General features: G+C 49.8%; 2 protein-coding genes across 8 annotated transcripts; both read right to left on the reverse strand.

Moving 5' to 3' along the window:
• Positions 1 to 554: 554 nt before the first annotated feature.
• Positions 555 to 3,951, reverse strand: LOC120711463. Of its 4 annotated transcripts, XM_039997000.1 has the most exons (6): positions 3,813 to 3,951; positions 3,274 to 3,372; positions 2,981 to 3,193; positions 2,867 to 2,884; positions 1,113 to 2,792; positions 555 to 1,049 (listed from the first exon to the last, which is right to left on the reverse strand). In XM_039997000.1, the coding sequence occupies exons 5-6, from the start codon at positions 2,061 to 2,063 to the stop codon at positions 792 to 794; spliced, it is 1,209 nt and encodes a 402-aa protein (XP_039852934.1). In that variant the 5' UTR covers positions 2,064 to 2,792; positions 2,867 to 2,884; positions 2,981 to 3,193; positions 3,274 to 3,372; positions 3,813 to 3,951; the 3' UTR covers positions 555 to 791. The 4 variants fall into 4 exon arrangements, with proteins under 4 accessions (XP_039852934.1, XP_039852932.1, XP_039852931.1 ...); XM_039996998.1 differs by having other exon boundaries at positions 555 to 2,792; positions 2,981 to 3,142; XM_039996997.1 differs by having other exon boundaries at positions 555 to 2,792.
• Positions 3,952 to 10,105: 6,154 nt separating this feature from the next.
• On the reverse strand, positions 10,106 to 16,325 carry LOC120711465. Of its 4 annotated transcripts, none has more exons than XM_039997004.1 (2): positions 16,143 to 16,288; positions 10,106 to 11,918 (listed from the first exon to the last, which is right to left on the reverse strand). In XM_039997004.1, exon 2 carries the CDS (start codon positions 11,853 to 11,855, stop codon positions 10,533 to 10,535), a length of 1,323 nt encoding a protein of 440 aa, XP_039852938.1. In that variant the 5' UTR covers positions 11,856 to 11,918; positions 16,143 to 16,288; the 3' UTR covers positions 10,106 to 10,532. The 4 variants fall into 4 exon arrangements, with proteins under 4 accessions (XP_039852938.1, XP_039852937.1, XP_039852939.1 ...); XM_039997003.1 differs by lacking the exon at positions 16,143 to 16,288 and adding an exon at positions 12,120 to 12,316; XM_039997005.1 differs by lacking the exon at positions 16,143 to 16,288 and adding an exon at positions 12,109 to 12,316.
• Positions 16,326 to 18,225: the final 1,900 nt, after the last annotated feature.

Here is an 18,225-nt window from a genome sequence, read left to right on the forward strand (position 1 = left end):
TGGCTCGCCTCCATCTCAATTATCTGAGTCCAGCGCGGCCAGGTGCAGCCAATGTTCAGTACTGCTAGATTTGTGTTTGAAATAATTTCCTGTGATTGAAATTCTATTGTCATGAACAACCCTTATTATAGAAGGGAGTACCATGTAAAAGAAAGGAATCTGCCACTGCTGCTTTCCTCTGTCTGACGATGGTGTTCAATCTGAAGAAGTTCAGTACACTGACGACGGCGAAAAAGCAGGGCTCGAACGTATGAACACCGTGAGCTCTGAGCTTGCACGAGTTCCTCCCGCTCTCATTCACCTCTTCTAACCCAAAGGTAAAATGTTTCTCCGAAAACCAATTGATCACTCTGACTCAACTCTTTCCACTACTAACTTTGAATATGGCGCCCAGTTGAATAAGTGTCAAACCTGTGCAACCTCTGCCAGAATAAAGAGCTCCTCACTGAATGGTGAGAATTATCGAAAGCTGAGCCTGGGTACAAGCAACTAAGACAGATCATTCTCCAGACCAGTAATTAACCAATGCAAGAAATGAAATATTTCAGCAAACAAACACCAAAGGGGTCATAATAGCTCTTATAAGCCTTAAAGGGTGGCCAGCTTACAAGCATAGTTCAGAGAATCAAAAGGACCAACAATTTCGCCACTGCAAGAAACATGACTCCTCACCGCTAACTTAAACACTAAGTAGAGAAGAATCAGGCACCAAATCAATATTACACAGAAACCTGGTGAGGATTGGCAGATTTTGCAGATAAGCAAGAGATTCATACCCATGGCAGATACCATCACATATCCTCCATGCCCTCTCGCTCAGCAAGGGATGCTAGGTATGCCGCCTGATCCATTTCGTACCCATGAACGTGCCCCCACGGATCACCGACCACACGCGTGCTGAGGCTCAGAGCATACATCTCGCTCCTTCGGTGGTCGCTGTCCCCAGCAACGGCAGAGAAGAACACGACCCCGCTCTTCTCGCCGAACCACCGCAGCCTGACACTGATCACATCTGCAGGCAAGGATTGTTCTATCTGAATCAATTCCTCCTTATCCCTATGAACAGATACTACAGCTGTACCCAGATGAGAGGTGTCAAAAAAAAAATCCTCCTTATCCCACCCATGGTCAGTTCGGGTGGTCACGCGCACGGAGACCCTCCGATTGGCTGCTGTAAGGAACAGATGGCCGAACTGGACGGCACAGAGCCTCCCCTCCGGTGACAAGCCCAACAATGTGTTCTCCATGTCGAATTTCTGGCCTTGTCCGGACCGGGGCACGCTTACCACCACCGACTGCAGCTTCTCGAGGGACAGCACGAACACTGTGTTCTTGGCCAGCCCCAGCCAGTACACCAGCCTGCCACCATGGTGCACGATGCCACCATGAGTCAAGCCCATGTGCTTCTGGCCGAGCCTGGCGCTGCTCACCTTTGCCTCTTCGCTCCAGCTGCCTTCCTCCGACGAGTAGCTCCGGAACGCGGTGAGGCCACGCCGGGCGTACACCATGACCAGGCGGAGGTAAGAGGAGGAACGCGGTGGGTTCTCGTCGCTGTCGTCTGCGGTGAGCACCGTGCATGCATAGTGCCCGGGGCTTTCTTTGGCCCCGAGGGATGGCAGGACGTGCACTTCACCGGCCAAGGGGTTGCAGACGCAGAGCTTGAGTGCCCTGTCGTGCTTCCCGCGCCGGAGGTCGACGACGAGAAGGCCGTTCCTGGAGGCAACGATCTCCGAGCAGCCATCGAACAGCGCGCCGTCGACGAGCGTACTCAGTGTCAGTGAACCCGGCGGCTGCCGGAGGAGGCCGGAAGCGGCGCGACGCGGAAGCCATGGCGACGAAGCGCGGCGCGGCGTCGTCCTGGCGGTGCAAGAAGCCGAGGGCGAGGGGGGCGATGAACCTGCCGGGCGGCCGCCGGGGTGAGTAGCGGAGGAACGCGGCTTCGGTGGACACCAGGCGGCGCCAGCGGCGGCAGGTGGCGGCGACGCGGACGAGGTCGGCGAGGTTGGGGACGCCGGCGAAGGCGAGGAGGAGAAGCTCGTCGGTGAGCGGCGTGCCGTCGTCATCGGCCGGGCGCGGCCGCTTGGCGCGGGCACCCAGGAGGGTTGAAAGCCAGCCCCTGCTGCCGCTCGGGTCCGCCGCCGCGGCCCAGGAAGCGGGGCGGCGGCCGCGGAGAGAGTCGCGGGACCGCCGCGCCGGAGGCATCCTCCTCTCCCGCCTCTGCTTCCCGTTGCCTACAGAGAAATCTCAACATCAAACCATGAACTTTGGACTCAAATCACATCAAAGAACTTCGCAAGAACTGTGTTTTTGCACCTCAGATCAGTGGCTGCACTCTGCACAAGAACTGGAGCTATAAAGTACAGACCCTAAATCCCCTTTAATCGTTCATTTGGGTTCGGGACTTCGGGATACTCCCTCCGTCCTAGCAAAAAATGCAATCCAAGGACGGGGCACAACTACCAATGCACACCGAGAAATTACCAAAATACCCCTATAAAGTGATTTGATATGTTTGTCTTGATCCAAACAGCAGCAAATGTAACCAATGAGGTAATACACGTGTAACGTTGATAAGTTCTGGAAGAACAATCTAGAGGTACAGGTATCCTTACAGAAAACGTTGCCAAGTTTCGGGAGAGCAGTCTAGAGGTACAGCTGTCACTACATTTGTGGCTCATAATCAATCACTCAAAAATCGAAATTTCAACCAGCGCGCCTGGGCATTTCCCGCCTGTGCCACACCCCTCCTTCCCTCATATAACTGCATGACACGAGAGCATCCACTCATCAACCTAGAAGCCATTTCCATCGTCAGCCATATCCTTAGATCTAAACACTCTTCCTGATCTTAATGGGAAGCTCCTACCTGATCTCAATGAACAGTCTCAAAATGAGCAAGAAGATGAAATCATGAGTCTCCAGCAAGATCAAGTGTATGAAGATAAAGCCCATCTCCAAGATCAACATGGACACCTCTTACCTGATCTCAATAAAAATCCAATGTACGAGCACGAAGATGAAATCGCTCATCTCCAGGAAGATCACCTTTATGAAGATGAAGCCCATCTCCAAAGTCAGCCCCTTCATCTTCATCACAATGAACGACTTGGTTTGCATGTCATTGATCTCAATGTTGCTGCTTCTGAGGGAGAACAAGAACATCATAAAGGTGATTTTTTTCTCTTGATTGCATCTGGACAACAATAACAAATGTACACTTCAAATTACCTTTTTCCAACTGCAATGAAAATTCAACTCAATATTGTGCCTCACCTCATTGCAGCAATTGGAGTAAAGGAGGAGCGTCAACAGGCTGCATGTCTCTACTTTGATGGCCCACATCTATTTGATTTAAACTTTCCATCTAATGATCTGCAGCAACAGATGCACGGTAAACTAACAATCAGCTACACTTTTCCTTTTTAACGGATGAATAGGCCTGCAGTTGTAGTTCTTCAATGAAAATCAACATGATATGTACAGCCACAATATACAATATGTGTTCCATTTACAGCCACAATAGATAATTCTCTCGTGCTCCTAAAACTACTCATACATTATACCATTAATTATGTACTTCTACGAACAATCATAAGTGAATCAAAAATTGAACTAAACAATAAACAATTGCCATCTTTGCTGCTTCAGTTCACCTTTTTGCAACAATTATTTACTTGAAATATTTATACCTTGTACCAATAATTATGTATTTGTACCAACAAATTTTGTATATTCCTTGCACTGATGTTCACCCACAATTGTAAAACAAAATTAACACTTACAAATCTGCACCAAATTGCTCCCGAACTCACCATTTAAATCTTGTGTACATAGCAGGCATGATGGAGGACATGCATGACTATGCTGTTGACGCTGACACTGTCGACATAATATTTGATGAAGAGGAGTTGTATGACTCGGATGTTGAAGAGGACCACCATGCAAATGAAAACAATGGACATCAGTCCAAAAATTTTTTGACAGAAAGTCAACGACAGCAAATCTATGCAGCATTGCTTGAGAGAAGTGCTGGTGGAAGACTAAAAAAGAACACTACAACTATAGTAGCACAAATGTTCCAGGTTAGCAGGTATAAAGTGCAACGCATTTGGAAGCGAGCAAAAGAATGTCGTGCCCAAGGAATTCCAGTTGATGTTAGATCAAGGAAGCCTAAGAGAAGTGGCTGCAAAAAGGTGCAAATAGACCTATCTGAGGTTATTAGTGTTCCGTTACATAGCAGAAGCACTATTCGATCTCTAGCAAAAGCCATTGGTGCCAAAAGGAGCACTCTGCATAGGTGGTTCAAGAAAGGGCTGCTACGGCTTCATTCTAGCACACTGAAGCCTCTATTGACGGAGGAAAACAAAAGAGACAGGCTCAAATGGTGTCTTTCCATGTTAGATTCCCGGACACTACCACATGAACCCAAGTTCAGGTCAATGGAAAGCATCATCCACATGGACGAGAAGTGGTACAACAACACTTCAAAGTACATGAAGTATTATATGCTCCCAGGAGAGGACGACCCACATAGGACAGTGCAAAACAAGAATTGTATTGGCAAAGTTATGTTCTTGACGGCACTAGGAAGACCTATATACGATGATGAAGGTAATTGCATCTTTGATGGGAAGATAGGAGTGTGGGCATTTGTTAGAAAGGTACGACACCAACTTATTTCACTTTGTTACATCACTTGTGATAACACTTTTGATCCTTAAAAGTCTTCATTGACTCCAGGAACAAGCAAAGAGAAGAAGCCGTAATAGGGGAAGAGGGACCGAAGTCACTAAGCCTATTAATGTAGATCGAAAAACTATGAGGTCATACTTGATTGGTAAAGTTCTAAAAGCTTTTGTTCAATGGTGGCCACAAGAACTGAGAGGACAAACTATATGGATTCAGCAAGACAATGCCCCTTCACATGTGCCAGTAGATGATGAAGAATTTGCTACGGCTGTGGCACAAACAGGTCTGGACATACGACTCATCAACCAACCTGCAAATTCACCAGATTTGAATGTACTCGACTTGGGATTCTTTACTTCTCTACAATCCAAAGCCTATGAAAAGGTCTATAGGAACTTAGATGACCTAATTCAGAATGTCAAAAAAGAGTTTGATAACTATAATGCAGATACTTTGAATAGTGTTCCTCACACTTCAAGGGTGTATGATTGAGATAATGAAAGATGGAGGAGGAAACAGATACAAAATTCCTCACATGGACAAAGACAAGCTGGAGGCATTAGGCATGCTACCTAAAACACTTAGTTGTGACCGACAACTATATGAGGATGTGATCGCATCCTTGGGACAAAATCATGCACACGACGACCCATATATAGTTGCTGATGTAATATAGAATCATGAGCATTTTGGTAGTGATGTAATATAAGTTATTTGTATGTAGGTGCTGATGTAACACAAAGTCATGTGTTGTTTGCTATAATATAAAGTCAGGAGTAATGTGTTGTGGACCTCTCAGAACATGTGGGTTCTATGTTATGACCAGGTAGTTGTGTAGTTGGCTTGACTTCGCCATTCAATCTCTTCTGGCACAAATATCCACAATATAATACCATGTCATTTTCAGCTATATTCAGTATGCAGTAAAATAAATATATCATTTATTTATTGATCTGAGCTATTGGATACAATCAGTAAGCAATTTTCATGCGCATATATATGTTGTTTTACTAAGTTCTGCACATTATTAATTCCTTATTAATTTTCATGCCCATTTACAAAGCGTAAAATCTAAATGGCCTAGTCACTAATAGGAGCGCGGCAAAGCCGCGCCTATTTTCTATTTCGACACCTAAACCACAGTTCACAGTATCACAAGTAGTAAAGTGTACAACAGTTCCGCATATCCCACACCTAAATAACAAGACATCTCACATGTAACCTAAATCCCAGAACAAAAGCACTCGTACATCAAGAGAATTTACCATAAGCACTCCATCACACACATAAAGCCATATAAACTAGGGACCGAAGAATATAGGTACCATAATCTTGTACATGCTGATGAAGACCTCATGGTAGATGGGATCCATGTTAGCAAGCACCTCCTTCAAATGTGCGGCCACTTTAGGGGCCTCCGTTATTCTGGAAGCGTCATCTGGGGACACCACCGTAGGGCCGAGGGGCAAATCCTCGCCGGCAGCCCCGGTACCAGTCATATCGGAGGTCTGTCCAAGGACTGATCCGCGCCATTCGCGGTCGCGGCACCTTCGGCGGTCACCGCTACATCGTCCGCGTCGACCTCCATTCCAGAGTCTTAATCCTCAGAGTCGAGCACATACGGGATGCCTTCGGCGTTGATGCGCAGGCGACTCCGTACAGTATGCCGGTCACACACACAAATAGAGTCTTTGGCATCACTTTGGATCCCAACATCGCCCGGCTTCACGACACACTCCACACCATCCTCAGCATCGCATATCTTGACGCCACCCTCATGCCGGCGGCGGCTCCACCGGTGACGCCTCGGGCACCTGCCGCCACCAGACATGCTGGAACGGGGACGAGAGCTGTAAGAGGAAGACTGGAAGAAGAACAAGGGAACCGGATCTGAAGAGAGGGGACACGATCTGGGTAGTGTTGGGAGCTCCGGATGGAACTGAGTGTAGAACGGGTGCGGAAGGCTTGGGCAGAGGATGCGATGCCGCCGAGGAAACAGGGAAGGAGTGGATGAGGATTGAGGAGAGGGCGACGCAGTGTGAGGATGAGGGTGCCATTTTTTTAAAATTTTTGTGTGGTCATGGAGACCTGGAGGGCATGAGGCTGCTAGTGGCCACCTTGCCAAAACGAGTGGGGGAGAGTGGAAGCATGTTGGGATTTTTTTTCTTTCTACGCACTGACGAGTAAGGCTAACTTTAGCATTTGTTGTGGGAAAATTTTTAAACTTCTGGATTGCATTTTTTGCTGGGACGGAGGGAGTATGTACGTACGAGAGGCAAACCTGGCCGATGGCGTTGGAATCAGAGGGCGCGATCTTAGCTCTGAATCGCTCGCTGTAGAGGGAAGTGAACCGAGAGATCTAGGGAGAGGGAGAACCGAGAGATTCTGGATGTCACTGTCCCGCAGGGTTGTCTGACGTGTGGGGTCCAAGTGGTAAATTGTCAAAGCCCATTCCTCTTTCAACCGGCAAAAATCTCAAATCCTTCATTTGCTGTGGGGCCCAGACTCATCAAATGGGAACATATCCGGTGGAAATCACAATCTTCGTAAAAACTCGTGTAAACCATAATAAAAAAGTCATCTAAATTTATAAAAAAATCACACATATAGATGATATGATGATACACAACTTTGTAAAATATCTTGTCTAAACTCGACTTCGTTTGTGAGATATAAAAATAATTATTATTTTTATTTTTATACTCCCTCCGTATCATATTTAGATGATGTTTAGGACATGAGTACGATTACCAATGGGTGATTAATTAGGGGTTAGTTTTCCTGTCTTGCCCTTATTAAATAGGGCTGAGGGTGCTGCCTATACAGCAATCTATCGTAGATCGGTTGGCAAGGCTCCACGGCCCGAGGCCGCTGGAGGTCCACGGTTCAACCCCTGGCAGCCGCTGCTTTTTTCTTTCTTTGTCACCACAATTTTTGCATGGCGCTGTGTGGGCTCGTGCGAATCCGACACCATGCCGTCCGCGGCGAGCACCATCGGGTCGGAGTCGTCCGTGGACAGCAGCGGGTCGATGACCTCCTGCGAATCCGGCACCATGCCGTCTGCGGCGAGCACCATCGGGTCGGAGTCATCCACGGACAACAGCGGGTCGACGACGTCCTCCGCGGCGACCTCTTCCGACTCCGGCCCGATGTCCTCTGCGGCGAGCGCCTCCGACTCCGTCCCGATGCCGTCCGCGGCGACCTACCAGCACCCGAGCGCCGCCGGTATGGTTGGGCAGAAAACCCGAAACCCGAAACTCGAGTCCGAAAAAAGCCGAGTCCGAACCCGAAAAACCCGAGCCCGAAAAACCCGAACCCTAATCCGGGTTCCAGCCCACGGTACCCAAAATTAGTACGGGTAGTTCGGGTATGGGGCCACGGTACCCGAAATACCCGAAAATAGCCCAGCCCAACTATATTTGTTCATTGATGTTGCAGGCCACCAGTCCACACTTTGCAGCCCAGCCCACCACGGCACCACCCCAGCCCACCAAGGCGGTAACCCTAGCAACTCCCAGACCCCTCCCCCTCCGCCGCGGCGCTGCCTGCGTCAGGCCGCTAGCCGCAACTGCTCCATCAGCTCAGCCTCTCGCCCTCTCCGCATCTCACCTCACCAGCATCTCCCTCGCGCCGGCGACGCTGCGCCTGCGCTCCCCTGCGGAAGCACCTGCGCGGCTGCGCTGCCTGTTGCGCTCGCCTGCTGAGCCCACCACCCCCGCCTCGCCTTGTTCAGATGGTGCTGACTGCCGGCTCCTGCCTCTGGGCTCGCCTGAGGTCCAGAAGCGCGCAGAGACAGGGCGACGAGTGAGCGCAGGAGCAGCCTGCAGGCAGGTCTGACACACATCGGCGAGACCAACAACCAGGAAGCAAGTTCTCTTTAGATCTGCATCCCTTTTTTTAATGCAATGCTCTGCTCCTCTTCTCGAATGTTGTATGCCTTGTTGGCTTGTTCGATTCATGGATGAAATCATGCTTCGTTTGTTGTTTAAGCTTGTTCAGGACAACCGACTTGGAGTCTTGGAGATTCAAGTTTTTAATGTCTCATTGTTTTGGAAATCATGTTGCTTTGAGTTTGCTAGCAATCAGTTTAAAGAAATCGGACAGTTCGGGTATTACCTGAACCCGAACCCGAATTTTCGGGTACCCGAAATGTCAGGTTTCTATTATTCGGTGCAAATTTCGGGTAATAATTATCAAAACCCGAAATTTCAAAAACCCGATCCGAAATTTTCGAGCTAACCGAATGCCCCCCATAGCCGCCGGTCTCTATAGCAACAAAACGAAGTAGTAGGCGTGTGCGTGAGCGAGATGGAGTAGTCCTGAGGGAGTCAAGAGGCGCAGGGAACCAAGGAGTAGTTAACCAGGCGCGGCGCGGGGCATAAAACGAGGAGGCGTATTTACTCCGTGCGGCGCGTGCAGGGGCAATGCCGTCTATTTTGGCCTCCCTGCACAACGACATCTTTTCTTCAACTCACGTACATGCACAGAACGACTTCTAAATATGATACGGAGGGAGTATCTCACAAACGAAGTCGAGTTTTGACAAAATATTTTACAAAATTGTGTACGTGATTTTGTACGGATTTTCACAAAGATCCAGATATGTACGGATTTTCACAAAGATCCAGATATGTTCCCTCATCAAATAGGCATTCCACTTGGCTGGGATTTGATGAACTTTTTTTCCCTACATGTGTAGCATGAATTTCAAGAAAACAGCCATATCAACATGGAAACTTTTTTGGTTAAATAAATTTAGCCAGATAAAGGAAAGAAAACTTGCTATATATCTCTACATGTGAAAAATAAATCTACAAAACCATGGAAACGCCCAACACCACCCTTTTTGGCAATTATTCACAGAATTAAACGACGAGAAGCTTGATTCTTTGAGACAGGCTCTAATAGCAATCACTAGCAGGGAATGCGCATTTAGATAGAAATCATTATATAGGCTTTACATATTTCGTAGTTTTTAGATCCCAAATGCACCTTTTCTTCAGACAACTTGCCCATTTCAGGCTGCAAATGCGAGAGGGCAAATGAAAACCATGGCTGGTCCTGTGACAAGTTCGGCTCAAATAACCGATGCTGCTACTGATAAAATTATAACCAGTTTTTGGTGCAGAGACTAAATGAATCACACATCCAATAGCCTAGCATGCAACATAAAAGGTGCTGCAAATCACACATCCAATAGCCTAGCATGCAACATTAAAGGTACCTGCAGCAGGAACACGATGCCAATATATTATGTACAGACTTACAAATCCTCCATCTTGTAAGTCCTGTCAGGATTGAGAGCTCCTCACTGAATAATATGTGTGGATCATCATAACCTGAGCCTGAGTACAAGCAACTAAGACAACATTCTTCTGGCGAACAAATACATAATCCACCAATGCAGGAAATGAAATGTTTCAACAAGCACCAGGGGATATAGATTCAACATAATTAATAGCACTTATAAGCATCAGGTTACCTGCTTACAAGCACAGTACAGATAATCAAAAGGGACCGACAATCTCACATTATCTCAAATTATGCGAAAAACGACAAACATGACCTGTTACCACCAACTCCAACCCTATTCTCCAGTCCAACTAAAAGAAAGACAACAGCTGACACTAGCTCAGCCAACATCCAACTAGAGACAGTCACCATTTTTACTGACCAACATTGCAGGCAGCCAGGCACTAGGGTAGAGAACAACCAGACACCAAAGCAATACTACACATATACTTGGTGAGTATTGATAGACTTTGCAGTCCCTCCTGTAGTTTTGGTAAGCCATTACTCAACCACTCGCGAAGTTCTTTGCACCCTCCGCAGAAAAGCGACCATCACATATCCTCCACGCCCTCTGGCTCAGCAAGGGATGCCAGGTATGCTGTCTGATCCATTTCGTACCCGTGAACACACGCCCAAGGATTGCTTATCCTGTCTTCACTCGCCAGCTTATCAACCACTCGGGTCTTGAGGTTCAGAACATACATCTCACTCCTCAGGGGGTAACTGCCACAGAAGGTTGAGAAGAACACGGCCCCGCTCTTCTCGCAGAACCACCGCAGCATAACATGACCAACATCTTCAGGCAAGGATTGTCCTACCTGAATCAACTCCTCCGTATCCCACCAACTACGGTCAGTGCAGGTGATTACGCGTATGGGGACCCTCCGATTAGCTGGCCTAAGGGACATGCGGCCGAGCTGGATGGCACAGAGCATGCTGTTTGGCGACAAGCCCAGCAAGGTGTTTCCCATATCAAAACTCTGGCCGTTTCCAGACCGAGGCATGCTTACCACCGATAACTGCAGCGTTTCAAGGCACAGCACAAACACCACTTTGTTGGATAGCCAATAAACTAGCCTGCCACCACAGCCCACGACACCGTTATGAGTCAAACCGTCATTAGTCAAACCCATCTGCTTCCTTCCTAATCTGGGGTTAGTCAGCTTTGCCTCTTCGCTCCAGCTGCCTTCTTCGGACGAGTAGCTCCGGAACGCGGTGAAGCCACATCGGGTGTACAGCATTACCAGGCGGAAGTACGAGGTGGACCGAGGCGGGTTGATTATCTTATCGTCACGGTCATCTGCGGTGAGCACCGTGCAAACGTAGTGCCCAAGGCCATCCATGCCTCCGAGGTGCGGCAAGACGTGCACTACGCCTGCCATAGGGTTGCAGACGCAGAGCTTGAGTGCCCTGTCATGATTTCCGCTCTCGAGGTTGATGACAAGAAGGCCGTTCCTAGAGGCCACTATGTGCGAGAAGCCATCGAACAGCCCGTCATCGAATAGCTTGTTCAGGGACGGTGGCGGCTGCTGGAGGAGTCCAGGGAAGCGGCGCGACGCGAAAGCTGTTGGCATGAACAGTAGCCCCTCCAACTGGAGGTGGAAGAAGCCGAGCGCTAGTTGGCCGATGAACCTGCCGGGCGGCCGCCGAGGTGTGCAGCAGATGAGCGCGGCTTCTCCGGACACCAGGCGGCGCCAGCGGCGGCAGGTGGCGGCGCAGCGGACGAGGTCAGCGAGGTCGGGGACGCGGGCGAAGATGACGACGAGGAGCTCGTCGGTGAACGGCGTGCCGTCGTCGTCGGCGCGGCGCCGCCGATTGGAGAGGTCACGGCGGAGGGCGGAGAGCCAACCTCGGCACTCGCGCGCGTCCGCCATCGCCGCGGCGGACGAAGAGGGCGACGCCGGTGACGAGACGCGGGGACGCCGCGCCGGCCCCCCCTGCAGATAGATCTTCATATCAAGCTATCGTCTTTGAACTCAAATCGACCAACTTTGCACTCAGATCGAAGACCTACGGACTCAAACCGGAGAAATCTAGACTCGAATCGGAGACAGCCGTGAACTCTGTACAAGAACAGGAGCTATAAACCCTAAATCCCTTTGAAACATTTGGGTTAGGGGCGCGTACGAGAGGCAAACCTGGCCGACGGCGGCGTGGTGCTACGGCGCTCCACTCAGAGGGCGAGATCTGAATTCTGCATCGCTCGCTGTAGAACTCAAGGTGGCTTATGATTTTGATGATTTTTGGATCGAGAAGTGAGAAACCGGGGGACTGAGAGGAGGGAGAAGTGGAGGAAGCCAGGAAGGGGGTCGGCGCCGATTCGACTGTCCTACTCGGCGGCGGACTCCGCAGACACTGGGCTGTGGGGCCAGCCTCAAATAGAAGTTCCGCTTTTTCTCCGAGTGAATTTTAGAACATCTTGCAAATGTTAGAAGTTGCTTGAAAATAAACAAAAATCAAACAAAGTTCGTAATGTATATCTCTATTTGATTCTTTGATTAATTTAAATTTTTGTAAAACATTAGGAGGGGTTTTGTCACGAATCCATTGATTCTTCTTAAAAAAACATTTTCATTTTTATTTGGATATGGAGTTTAAGGGAAGGGGATTTATGCGTGGAGCTATAGTGTAAAGATGGAATGATTGTATTCGCGTCGATGTACTCAAGCTTTTCCTCTGCCCCTCTTGCCCAACACCATTGATATTTTTGGACGGTGCACATAATTATTTGGTAAAATTATAAGAAGGCAACTATACAAAGAGACATATCCGTTTAGCATTAATGTGGAGAGCAACCTTAATCGTATCCGAACACCCATCTCCTCTATATTTTCACGTGGGCCACATGCTATCTTTTTTTCTCCATGCGCCTCTCTTCCTCCTCACGTCTCTTTTCTCACCAATCTCGTCACGATTCGCCGGTCGCCTCCAGCCGCCACCTTCTCGATCGCTCGCGGCTAGCGACTACCTCACCACTTGCATCACACTACCTGCATCCCACCCCACCCCACCGCACCACACAGCCCATCCTAACCACATCCACCGCCTGGCCGCCTCCGCCCGTTCGCCCCGCTCCGCCAAATATATCCCGCGCGCCTGCTTCGCCGGTGTCATCTTCGTGAGTACCACCCTTCCATTCCACTCCCTCCCCCTTCCCCTCCTCCTGTCCTCCGATCTATTAGACTTCTGTCAGCACTACCTTTGCTCCCGCCGTAGATCACTTGTGCCTCCCTCTTCAACTACTTGCCTCCGCTCTGCAGGCAACCCCCCCCCCCCCCCCCCCCGCCGTTGCCTCCGACGCCGGCGAGCGAGGACTGCCCTCTCCTCCTCCACCCCTTCCCCTTTCCCACCCTGTTCGCCTCCACCAGATACCCCGCCGCCGGCACCTCCAAACCAGCCTCCCCTACTACTCGCCTAGCGGCGCCATTGCCGCTGGCCTCGCCACCCACAACCCACCATCACCGCTGACCTAGTAGCCTCCCCGGCATTCTTCTAGAGCCCACAAGCATAGATCCCCCTTCCCAGCCTCCCAAACACTGAAACCTGAAGCCCTAACCCGAATTGAAGCTCACCAGAGTTGGTGTCCTCGCCGGAGTAGATGAGGTCTTCATCACAGAGGAGGAGGGATGAGGAGGAGAAGATCGTGATGAGGAGTTTTGATTTGTTACTTTCACTGTTATACGTTTAAGAAAGCAATAAAAGGGCTCTTGAGATATGCTTAAACGAAGAGCTCTCTCTGTAGCATTTAGGAAATTATAAATACTCCTTAGAAATGGACTTGAGTAAGTAGATAGTTGGCAAGTAAAAGGGATTTTGATTTAAAAAGTTTTTTAAAGAAAAAGGAATTAAAAGTATACTTCACAAAAAGTTCACAAAAAGCATTTATGGTATTCCAAAACTTAAAATATAGCCCATTTTAACTAGCTGTACGCAATTGCGTCCAGCTAGTTAAAAATGGGCCATACTGTAAATATGAAAAATGGTCGCAAAAGGCCTCTCCGTGTAGCTTTTCATAATATGAAATCCCAATTGCCTCGTTTTGATGTGGAGCCCAGCCTCATCAAATAGGCATTCCACTTGGCTGGGATTTGATAAATTGTTTTGGCTACATGTGTAGCATGAGTACAAGCAACTAAGACAACATTCTGCTGAAGAACAGATGAATAATTCACCAATGCAAGAATGAAATGTTCCAATGAACACCAGGGGATACAGATTCAACATAATTGATAGCAGTTATAAGCATTGGGTTACCAGCTTACACGCATTGTTTAGATAATCAAAAGGGACCGACAACCGACAATGTCGCATTATGCGACAAACACGACTCATTACCACTAACTCCGACTAACAGATCGGCAACAAGCCAACAATTGACACTAGCTCCACCAAACATCCAACAAGAGACAGCCACCACTTTTACTGACCAACATTGTTGACACTAGGTAGAGAACAGCCAGACACCAAAGCAATACTACACATAAACTTGGTGGGTATTGACAGATTTGCAGTCCCTCCTGGAGTTTTGGTAAGCAACCCCTCGACCTCTCGCTAACATCTTTGCACACTAGGTAGAAAATCGATCATCACAAATCCTCCATGCTCCCTGGCTCAGCAAGGGATGCCAGGTATGCTGTCTGATCCATTTCATACCCATGAACATACTCCCAAGGATTGCTGTTCCTGTCATGGCTCACCAGCTTATCAACCACCCGGGTCTTGAGGTTCAGAACATACATCTCACTCCTCAGGTGGTCACTGTCCCCAGAGATGGTTGAGAAGAACACGGCCCCACTCCTCTCGCAGAACCACTGCAGCCTAATATTACCCACATCTGCAGGCAAGGATTGTTCTATCTGAATCAACTCCTCCGTATCCCACCAACAACGGTCAGTGCAGGTGGTTACACGTATGGGGACCCTCCGGTTAGCTGGCTTAAGGGACACATGGCCGATCTGGACAGCACAGAGCATGCCGTTTGGAGACAAGCCCAGCAAGGTGTTTGCCATATCAAATTTCAGGCCATTGCCGGACCGAGGCATGCTTACCACTGCTGACTGCAGCGTTTCAAGGCTCAGCACGAACACCACGTTCTTGGATAGCCAATACACTAGCCTGCCACCACGGCCCACAACACCGTTATGAGTCAAACCCATCTGCTTCTTTCCTAGTCTGGCGTTGGTCACCTTTGCCTCTTCGCTCCAGCTGCCTTCTTCAGATGAGTAGCTCCGGAACGCGGTGAAGCCACGTCGGGTGTACACCATTACCAGGCGGAAGTATGAGGAGGACCGAGGTGGCTCAATTGTCTTCTCGTCACGGTCGTCTGCGGTGAGCACCGTGCAAGCATAGGACCCAAGGCCGTCCTTTCCTCCGAGGCGCGGCAAGACGTGCACTATGCCAGCCATGGGGTTGCAGACGCAGAGCTTGAGTGCCCTGTCTTGCTTACTGCGCCGGAGGTCGACGATAAGAAGGCCGTTCCTGGAGGCCACTATGCGCGAAGAGCCGTCGAAGAGGCCATCATCGACTAGCGTGCTCAGGGACGGCGGCGGCTGCTGGAGGAGTCCGGGGAAGCGGCGCGACGCATCAGCTGTGGGAACGAACCGCGGGGCGTCCATCTGGTGGTTGAAGAAGCCGAGGGCTAGGGGGCCGATGAACCTGCCGGGCCGCCGCCGAGGTGTGCGGCAGAGGAACGCCGCTTCCGCGGACACCAGGCGGCGCCAGCGCTGGAAGGTGGCGGCGCACCGGACGAGGTCGGCGAGGTCGGAGACGCCGGTGAAGATGACGAGGAGGAGTTCGTCGGTGAGCGGCGTGCCGTCGTCGTCGGCGCGGCGCGCCCGCTTGGAGGGGTCGCGGCGGAGGGCGGAGAGCCAGCCTCTGCCCCCGCGCGGGTCCGCCGCCGCCGCCGCCGCCGCGGCGGACGAAGAGGGCCGCGCCGGCGCCATTGTCCTGCCCCCGGGTTTCCCGTCCCCTGCAGTTAAATCTTCACATCAAACTATCATCTTTGAACTCGAATCGAAGAACTTTGCACTCAGATCGAAGACCTGTGGACTCAAACCGGAGAAATCTAGACTCGAATCGGAGACATTTGCACTTAAAACAGGAGCTATAAACCCTAAACCCACTTTAAACATTGGAGCTCGGGGCGCGTATGAGAGGCAAACCTGGCCGACGGCGGCGGGGCGCTATGGCACTCCACTCAGACGGAGGGCGAGATCTGAGTTCCTCGCTGGAGAACTCGAGATGGCTTATGGATCGAAGAACTGTAGAAGTGGAGGAAGGGGATCGGAGCCGCCGCCGCTTCGACTCCTCGTACTGCTCGCTCGATCGGCGGCCAGCAGACGCTGGCCTGTGGGGCCAGCTTCAAATAGAAGTTCCGATGGATTTTAGAACATCTTGCAAATATTAGAAGTTGCTTCAAATTAAACTACCTTCAAACAAAGTTCATAATATATATCTATTTGATTCTTCACTTAGTTTTAAGTTCTATAAAACATATATATCTCTGTTCGATTCTTCACTTAGTTTTAAGTTCTATAAAATATTAGTGGATTTTTATGGTGAATTCATTCTCTTTGTTCCGCTGGTCTGATTTCGCGGGCATTAATCGAAAACCACCCTGCTGGCAACATTTTACATGCCGGATAAAATGAGAATCAATTTAGCTGCTAAATGGGGCCTTAATTCGATAGTTAATGTTTTGCTATGAAAAAAATATGTTGGGCATCGGTCACCCTTCGCCTCGGATGAGTCTCCTCTGCAGTGCTGCTGGGGAACTCACCTGTTGCCATGTGAGTCCAAATGCAGTGGTAACTATAAGAGCAAGTATAATAAAATACAGTAAATGAACTGCCACATCATCCAAATCCAACGTGGTGAAAAACCAAGAGAGAGTGAAACGGGCGAGCGGCGAGTCGCCGGCCTAAAGCGGGCGGATGCGCGCGCCTACAACGCAAGGTTTTAAATCGCCGGCTAAGATGTTTAGCGGTAGAGCTGACGTTACGGTGTTTAGCGGGCTATATCCGGAATTTAGCGGACTATAGCCGGCTTTAGCGGGCTAAATGCCATAGCGACCGCCCTTTCTAGAAGCTATAGCGGTCTATAGCGGAAGCTATAGCCGGCTATTTAAAACCATGCTACAACGCCATTGGCCCCGCTCGCTGCGCTCATAGCTTATTGGCCCCGCTCGCTGCGCTGCGCCCTGTCAGAGCACTACTGCATTTAATACTCGCCACCAGGGTTAACAATTTCGGCGAAATTTCGCCGAAATTTCAGAAAAAATTTCATTTCCGCTAGTTACCGGGATCCGAAATTTCGGTATTTTTCGGTATATTTTGTTTTCAAATTCAAAATTCAACAAATTTCGACCGAAATTCAACGAAATTCGCCGAAATTTACCGAAATTTCGGAACGGAATTCCGTTTCCGCTAAACACCGGGATTTGACCGGAAAACGAAATGGTTAACCCTGTTCGCCACGATAGCTTTTCTCTCCACCCGCTGCTGGCGAGCTTACTAGCCAAGCTCTAAGTCAGTAAGGGAGAATAATCTCTCTCTGCAGTACTGCAAAGGAACAGCTTCCGTAGGCCTTGCTCCAGCTGCCGTCCTTCGACGAGTAGCTCCGAAACGCGGTGAAGCCACGCGGCTGTCCGTACACCAATCACAGGCGGTAGGAGGAAGGTGACCGCGGCGGATCGGTGCCCGTTACGTTCTCGCCGTGGTAGTCGTCCGTGGTGAGCACAATGCACGTGTCGCGATGCGAAGAGGAGACGGTGCGGGGAGCGCATCGATTGCGACGGCCTCGTGTGCCGGTCTGAAAACTCGACCCGCAGCACCTCGAGGCCCATGCCGGCATTCAACCACGCCGCGGCGACGGCAGTTTTTGTGTGACCGTGTCCACCTCGTCATTGAAGACGATCGAAGGCAAGGCAACTTCTCCCTGGTCAGCCCGAACACGTCGTGCACCATCCTTGTGTAACAGCCCATCTTACTGTAGCATCGCGAAAAATACTGTAGTGTCGGAGGTTTAGTCCAGAATGGAAGGAGTGCAGACCAACTTAAATACCAGCCCGGGGGAGTTAGTTAATTTTAGATTGATCTTTTTGCGCGAAACGAGGACGAAAGCGCAAGAGAGTTAATTAATAGGTGTGGTCTACTCAACGTGCAGAGTAGATCTTAGTCGTTCTCCCGAGCCGGGTCGTTACACTTTGACCCCTGCCATATCACTCCACTCCAGCACACTCTGTGT

This window comes from Panicum virgatum, chromosome 6K (genome assembly GCF_016808335.1).
Source record: "Panicum virgatum strain AP13 chromosome 6K, P.virgatum_v5, whole genome shotgun sequence".
NCBI lineage: Eukaryota > Viridiplantae > Streptophyta > Magnoliopsida > Poales > Poaceae > Panicum > Panicum virgatum.